At 39.0% G+C, this 7,832-nt stretch overlaps 1 protein-coding gene across 2 annotated transcripts; it reads left to right on the top strand.

The window, feature by feature from the left end:
* The first annotated feature begins 466 nt into the window (after positions 1–466).
* Positions 467–3,867, top strand: LOC103713336 (silicon efflux transporter LSI2-like). 2 transcript variants are annotated; one of them, XM_088718044.2, is made up of 4 exons: positions 467–707; positions 1,266–2,432; positions 2,967–3,156; positions 3,422–3,867. In XM_088718044.2, the coding sequence occupies exons 2-4, from the start codon at positions 1,338–1,340 to the stop codon at positions 3,685–3,687; spliced, it is 1,551 nt and encodes a 516-aa protein (XP_088574170.2). In that variant the 5' UTR covers positions 467–707; positions 1,266–1,337; the 3' UTR covers positions 3,688–3,867. The 2 variants fall into 2 exon arrangements, with proteins under 2 accessions (XP_088574170.2, XP_089785692.1); XM_089929566.1 differs by having other exon boundaries at positions 467–1,154.
* The last annotated feature ends 3,965 nt before the right edge of the window (positions 3,868–7,832 follow it).

Below are 7,832 nucleotides of genomic sequence, written 5' to 3'. Positions count from 1 at the left end.
TAGGAATGCAACACTTAATGGTGATGCAAAACAACCAGGAAGACGACCGAGACAAGGTCAAAAATCATGAGTTCATGACCATATGATCCATAGCCAAATCTTTTTGATCACTTTCTTCGAGCGATCGGTGGCCACGGCTTTGTGCTTCAGGATGAAACCACATGATAATTCTTCTAACGAAAAAAACACATAAGGACCATAAAGACAGCTGGCCATGGCTATTATAAGGATTTCCAAATGTGGCCCATTCGTACAAGAACGTACTTAAATCCAACTCCATCTTTCTGGCTTTATTGTAGTTAGATCAAAACATCATCTACCTAATCCTAACATTAAAATAATACTAATACAATAAAAACTCATGCCACTGCAAAAACTAATTTTATAGTGTGGAGCTGGAACTCTTTGCATAAAAAAACGAAGTCCTGAACCAAGTTGGGGTCTTGGGCCAGTCTATATAATGGATCCCCTGGGCATGAGTTCATATCAAATTTCCCGGGCTTTGCCTAGTTTCAAAGTGCAAGGCAGGTTTATTTTCTTCTTTCTTTCAGGTGTCTCATAATTTGTTCGAGACACCGACAGTTTAGGCTTAGTTTTTTGCTTCGTTATTGTTCCTAAAAGTGCCAGACCTTGTGCCTCTTATTGTTAATGTTTTTGTATGAACTGCAAGTAACATCTTCTTGGAAGTACACGTTAAGGAAAACAAGGTTCGTAATCTTTGTTGCACTGATGTCCTTTTCATATTCATGTGAGAGACTGCAAACATTTTTGTTCACTTTATTGTGATATTGCCATGCTGATTTTATTAAGGATTCCTTTGTTCTTCATAAGCTCTTCAAATTTCATGGTACAAATTCCGGTAGATCGTTGTGATTAAAAATGTTATAGTTCATAGCAGAATAACACGATATTGAAAGAGATGAGAAGGTAAAACAGAATACAGAAGCACCCGGCCATGAGGCAAGGAGGTCTATGTCAAAATTTTTTGAGTCTGGACCTGGTCTTTAAGCAGTGACTCTCTTTGTTGGGTGATCAAAATGAAATCCCACGAACCAGTCTCTAAATTCCCAACCTCCACCAAAAGAATAAGAATATATATCCATATATATTCTGACATGTGAAACCATAGGAAGAAGGAAAGGGAGAGAGATTATGTACGTGGCAGCACTATTTACTTTACTTCCTGCATGTTTTCTTATAAGTCTCTAATATATATATATATATATATATATATATATATATTTATAAATTTTCCTATTGTACAGAGGGTGTTCATCAAAAGCACCGAAGCAGTCTTACAATTTTCTTGGCAATTCTGGTTAACTTGCTCCCAGAAAATGGCCCTCGCATCAACTGATAAAGTAGTTCTGGGCTCGATTGGCTTTGGAATATTTTGGGTGCTAGCTGTTTTCCCTGCAGTTCCCTTCCTCCCTATAGGAAGAACTGCTGGATCTCTACTTGGTGCCTTGCTTATGGTCGTCTTCCGAGTCATCTCCCCCGACCAAGCCTACGATGCAATCGACATGCCTATCCTCGGCCTGCTCTTCGGAACCATGGTGGTCAGCATCTATCTCGAAAGAGCCCACATGTTCAAATACTTGGGTCGGCTACTTTCCTGGAAGTGCAAAGGTGGCAAGGACTTGCTCTGCCGAATCTGCCTTGTTTCGGCCCTGTCAAGTGCAGTGTTCACCAATGACACCTCCTGCATTGTGCTTACAGAGTTCGTTCTCAAGCTCGCAAGGCAGCACAATCTGCCACCCAGACCATTTCTTCTAGCACTAGCATCCAGTGCCAATGTTGGGTCCTCCGCGACTCCCATCGGTAACCCACAGAACTTGGTCATAGCTGTTCAGGGTAAAATCTCCTTTGGAAAATTCTTTATAGGAATCCTCCCTGCGATGCTCGTCGGGGTGGTCGTCAACATAGCCCTCATTCTATGCATGTTTTGGAAAGAACTATCAGTTACCAAGACTGAAGAGGAGGTGATGGAGGAGGCGGTCGTTCAGGAAGAAGTCCTCTCCCATAAATTTTCTCCTGCAAGAATGTCTCATCACACCCCGGATAGGAACGCAACACCGGGTAAGAAGGCTGAGGAAGGGGCGATGGAGGAGCCAACCATGGAGGATGACATTAACTCCCATACATTCTCTCCTGCGAGAATGTCGCATATGACCCCAGAGGTGGTTCATGGGAATGATGCCGAGAAGAGCAGCCCTTGGACTGATGGTTTTACAAAGCCTTCCATGCAAGTCTCTGATGTGAAGAAACTTTTATCCAAGAAAACCTTCCTCCTGAAGACCTGTGTTTATATTGTGACCCTTGGGATGCTGATCGCTCTGCTCATGGGACTAAATATGTCATGGACTGCGATTACTGCTGCCCTCGTACTAGTAGTTATTGATTTCAAAGATGCAGGACCCTGCCTTGAAAAGGTAACCAACACCATGCTGATAATTTTGTTAGGTTTTCTTCTGCATATAGTTGAAGGACAAGATGGAAATATGGATATATGCATACGTTCGGATCTTTCTAATTCTATTTCATGCAAGTTATTGGCTTGAAAATGAGTAATTTTGATTAACCTAGTAACTGAAATTTAGACTCTGCCAAAAAGGCTAAGGAAGTTGTATTCCACAGTCTAAGCTGATGACTTTGTAATTCATAGTTGACTGTAAACGCTTTCCTATTCCCAAAATAGTTTATGGTTGACAAACTTGATTTCATCTTGCTAATGATGACTTCCATAATTTTAAAGCCACGCGACATGATAAATCTACATGTTTGCCTGTCCCATGATTGCCTTGTTAATTTCTAAGCTCAGGTTTTAGTAATTAAATCCGCATGTTTTACTAATTTACAGCTCGCATAAATTTAATGATTCTCATGATGTGATCTTGTAACAGAAGAGTAAGAAAAGAAGTTCTATAGTAAAGCTGATGAGTGCCCTTTTCTGAATTATGTCTCAGGTTTCGTATTCACTATTGATATTCTTCTGTGGAATGTTCATCACTGTGGATGGATTCAACAGAACCGGGTTGCCAAGTGCTTTGTGGAACGCCTTGGAGCCTTATGCACGTATCAACCATGCTGGTGGAGTGGCAGTGCTCTCCCTTGTAATACTGCTACTCTCAAATGTTGCATCTAACGTACCAACTGGTAGGCTAGCTTTTGCTTCTCTTCTTCTTCCTCCTCTAATTAACTACTTGTTTGGAATCGCAGTAAATTGAATAGACATACGACGCAGATCATGGCATCTTAATCTTTCATAAGAAAGACCTAATAAAATTAGATGAGCAAGCTAAGCTGAACTTTCCTTTGTGCCCAACACATAATAAAAGATAAAAACTACACCAAAGACTATAAAATTTGGAAAAAGACTCTGATTTGCATAATCTAATCAACTGAGCAAATTTTGGTACAGTGCTCCTGCTTGGAGCTCAGGTGGCGAAATCAGCAGCAGCAGTATCTCCGGGGGCCGAGACAAAGGCATGGCTCATACTTGCATGGGTGAGCACGGTGGCTGGCAACCTCTCCCTCCTCGGCTCAGCTGCCAACTTGATTGTTTGTGAACAAGCACGGCGATCACAGCATCATGGGTACACTCTTTCGTTCTGGGGCCATATTGTTTTTGGGGTCCCATCTACGCTGATCGTAACAGCCATCGGTCTACCTCTTATCAGAGGTTAATTAGCTGTTTTCTTCTTTTTTCTCCAAATAATAGTGGGAGCACCATCGACTAAAATTGTTCATGTCGAGTGCTTAGAAAACACTTGGGAGTACCAAGGCTAGCTTATTAGCCAAGACTAGTGTTTGTTTTGTAATGTAGTCTGCTTGTTAATTGTAATCATGGATGCTTTTGTGTTGACATATATATATATATATATATATATATATGGAGTGATTTTGTTTAAAAAGCAAATATGTGCATGGTGTTTGTGAACGAATCTAGTTTGAATTGTTTGATTAAAACTACTCATAGCTTTAGATACTTTCCATTTCTTGCATAAAGCTGGTTTGAAAAGAATGGGATTTTGGTGAATCCTTACGAGTTCATTAACTAATAGAGAACAAACGGCATGAAACTGCAGGTATGGATCCTATATCTCTTGTTATACGATGGTAACTCTTGAGATGTCCATCTAATTTTCAAGCAATCTGATATGTGATCGTGTGAAGATTAACTCATGCAAAAAAAATAAAATATAATATAATCTTAAGTTGCTGGGATGCCCGACTCTCAGGAAATAGGTCCTACTCAAGATCTACCCAGCGAATAACCGATGTGGGACTCGTCAGGCTAAAGATTTAAATCCATTCAAATCTAATCACAAGCACCACGTTCTCATATACTCCCCCACATTGTCGTCAGGCCAAGAGTTCAAACCTAATCACAAGCACCACGTTTAGCCTCTATGAACCTATGTTGGAATGTTCCCTAATTCAAATAGGTTATGGACCGAGTTCACTCTGATATCATTTGTAACAACTCAGGATCTTATCCAAAATAGCTAGTCGAAAGGTATTATATAAGTTCTTTGATCCTGTATAAGTATCCAAGATCGGTTAGAGGCAACGAAAGCAAAGTGGGATGAAAAAGACTAGAAGAATGGATTTGCTTCAGAATGTTTTCTTTTCTTTCAAAATGGGGGCTGATTACAATCATTCAGATACATCAGAGCTACTGCTTTTTTGAAGTTCTGTATCTTTTTTTTCTTTTTCTTTTTTGAGCCTACAATGAACGATATATTTCTAGTAGATAACTCTAGAACATCATTAAGCTGATTCAACAAGTTCCAAAGTCTAGGGAATACAAAGTCATTCAACATTCAGTCAAAAATATCTTCTGCACAATCTAAAAAATTACAAATTACTTCTTAACACCCCCTCTTAATTTGTAATTTTCAAAGACTTTTTGAACTGCTCAAACTTCTCAGAAGATACAGCTTTAGTGAGAACATCTGCAGGCTGATCATAAGTCTTAATGAACTCTAAGTAGATCTCCTTCTTCCTTACCATATCCCTTATGAAATGATGACGCAGCTCAATATGCTTTGATCTTGCATGAAAAACTGGATTTTTAGTCATTGCAATAGCTGACATATTGTCACAGAAGATGGCTGTTGGTTCTGAAACTTTTTGCAGCAAATCAGAAAGAATTTGCCTTAGCCAAATAGCTTCACAGCAGCTTCATTTGCTGCTATGTACTCAGCTTCAGCTGATGATAACTCTGTTTCCTTGAACTCCATGTGATCACATTTGATCCCAAGCAAAAAATATAGCCTGATGTGCTTTTTCGATCATCAAGACTTCCTGCCCAATCACTATCAGTAAAACCAACAAGATTGCTATCTTCTTCCTTCACATACTTGATCCCAAACTCTTTAGTGCCTTGTAAATAGCATAAACTCTCTTTGCTGCTGCAAAATGAAGCTTGCTTGGTTGTTTCATAAATCTGAAAATTAGACTTACAGAATGTAGAATATCTGGCCTTGTGTTTGTGAGATACATCAAGGAACCAACAAGACTTCGATAAACTTTTGGATCAGCCTTCTCTGCCCCATCATTTTGCTGCAGTTTCTCATTGAGAGCCATAGGTGTTGCCACTGGTTTGCAACCTGTCATATTAAACCATTTGAGCAGATCTGCAACATATTTTTCTTGAGAGATAAAGATATTCCCTTTTGATTGTTTCGCTTGAATTCCGAGAAAATACTTCATCAGCCCCAAGTCTGTCATCTCATATTCTTTCATCATTGCATCCTTGAATGCTTTTATCACTTTAGCATCAGTACCAGTATAGATTAGATCATCAACATAGAGACAAACAACCAAAAAATCTGATGCTCCAATCTTCTTCACATAAAGTGATAGCTCAAATTGACTTTTTTCAAATCCATGAAGATAGGAATCAATCTTACTGTTCCATGCTCTAGGAGCTTGTTTTAACCTGTAAAGAGCCTTACGAAGCCGATATACTTTTTCTTCTTTTTCTTTCACCACATAGCCTTGTAGTTGCTCAACATAAATTTCTTCTTGTAGTTCACCATTAAGAAATGCTGATTTAACATCAAGCTGAAACACTTGTAATTCCAACTGGGTCGCCAAAGCAAGAACAGTTCGTATCGTTTCCATTTGTGCCACTGGAGCAAATGTTTCATTGAAGTCTACCCCAGGTTGTGGTGAATAGCCTTTTGCTACCAGCCGAGCTTTATGCTTTTGTATGCTACTATCTTCATTATACTTAGTTTTGTAAACCCATTTCAAACCAATCACCTCTTTTTCTTTCGGAATATCCACAAGCTCCTAAGTACGATTTTTTTTTATGCTTGCCATTTCTTCATTCATGGCTTTTCTCCAAACTTCCTCTCTTGCAGCTTCTTCAAAACATTGAGGTTCACAAGTAAAAAGAGCCATATTACATGATTCATAAATATCACTTACTGATCGATACTTTCTTGCAGAATTTCTGAATCTGAATCATCACTTTGATGCATGCTTCTAGATGTATCAGCTTCATGGTGAGAGGGTTCGGATGCTTGAGAATGAACTTCTTCTTGGGATGCAACTGGCTCAAGAAATTCAACTATTGCAGGGACTTGAGTGACTTCATCCTCTCATTGCCATGCTGCCATTTCACTAAATATAACATCCCTTGATAGCACAAGTTGGTTTGTCTTTGGATTGTAAAGCCGATAGCCTTTAGATTCATTGCTATAGCCAATGAAAATATATTTTCTACCTTTCTCATCAAACTTGTCCCTGCCTTGAGAGAAAATGAGGGAATAAGCCATTCAGCCAAAGATTTTAAATTGATTCACCACTGGCTTACGGTTTTGCCAAGCTTCAAAAGGGGTCATGTTGCGAACGGCTTTAGTTGGAGACCGATTGAGTATATAAGCTGTTGTATTGACAGCTTCAGCCCAGAATTTGTTGGGAAGTCCCTTCCCTTTTAACATGCTTCGAGCCATCTCCACAATTGTTCGATTCTTCCTTTCTGCCACGCCATTCTGTTGAGGAGTACGCTTGATAGTGAGCTGCCTTTGAATTCCTTTTTCTTTGCAATAATCAAGAAAGGGCTTGTAAATAAACTCTCCTCCGCGATCAGTTCTGAGTGTCTTCATTTGATAGCCACTTTCTCTTGCTGCTAAAGCTTTGAAATTCAAAAAAGTAGAGAAAGCATCTGATTTTTGATCAAGAAAATAGATCCAAATCATTCTAGTATAATCATCAATAAAGAGTAAGAAATATCGTGTATTACTCAAAGATGGAGTTCGAGTTGGCCCACAAATATCAGCATGTACAAGTTCAAGAGGTGCACGGGCTCTCCAAGTTGTCTTGGGAAAAGGAAGTCTATGCATCTTCCCATATATGCAGCCTTCACAAACTCTATATTTCCTTTTAATAAGAGGAAGTCCAATCACCATGTTCTTTTCTTTCAACAATTGTAAACCCGAGTGATTCAAATGACCATATCTCAAATGCCAAAGATAGGACTCATCAATATTCTCGGTTTTTAAAACAACTTTCTGAATTGATTTCATATTGAGAGGAAAAATGTTATTCGAGCTCATCTTTACTACAGCCACCTTTTGATTGTTTTTCTATCAATGATTTCACAGCAATCATCATCAAAAATTAGTTTATAACCTTTCCTCATCATTTGTCCAATACTAAGAAGGTTTTGAGTAATACCGGGAGAATAAAAGACATCATGAATATATTTTTTGTCACCTTCTTTGGTGTGGACTGCAATGACTCCCTTTCCTTCAATTTTCACCTTCTTACTGTCACCAAGCTCCATCTGAGAAATAAATTTTTCATCAAGATCTTCA

The sequence above is a fragment of the Phoenix dactylifera genome, chromosome 3 (genome assembly GCF_051530095.1).
Source record: "Phoenix dactylifera cultivar Ajwa chromosome 3, Ajwa_hap1_PhDact_Kaust_v1.1, whole genome shotgun sequence".
Lineage (NCBI taxonomy): Eukaryota > Viridiplantae > Streptophyta > Magnoliopsida > Arecales > Arecaceae > Phoenix > Phoenix dactylifera.
Note: the sequence above shows the minus strand (reverse complement) of the source record. Positions and strands in the feature narration are given on the sequence as shown.

Coding starts and splice junctions, on each gene's coding strand:
- LOC103713336 (XM_088718044.2), top strand. CDS start 1,338: ATGGCCCTCGCATCAACTGATAAAGTAGTTCTGGGCTCGATTGGCTTT. Junction 2,433..2,966: donor CAGGACCCTGCCTTGAAAAG/GTAACCAACACC, acceptor ATTATGTCTCAG/GTTTCGTATTCACTATTGAT. Junction 3,157..3,421: donor TGCATCTAACGTACCAACTG/GTAGGCTAGCTT, acceptor ATTTTGGTACAG/TGCTCCTGCTTGGAGCTCAG.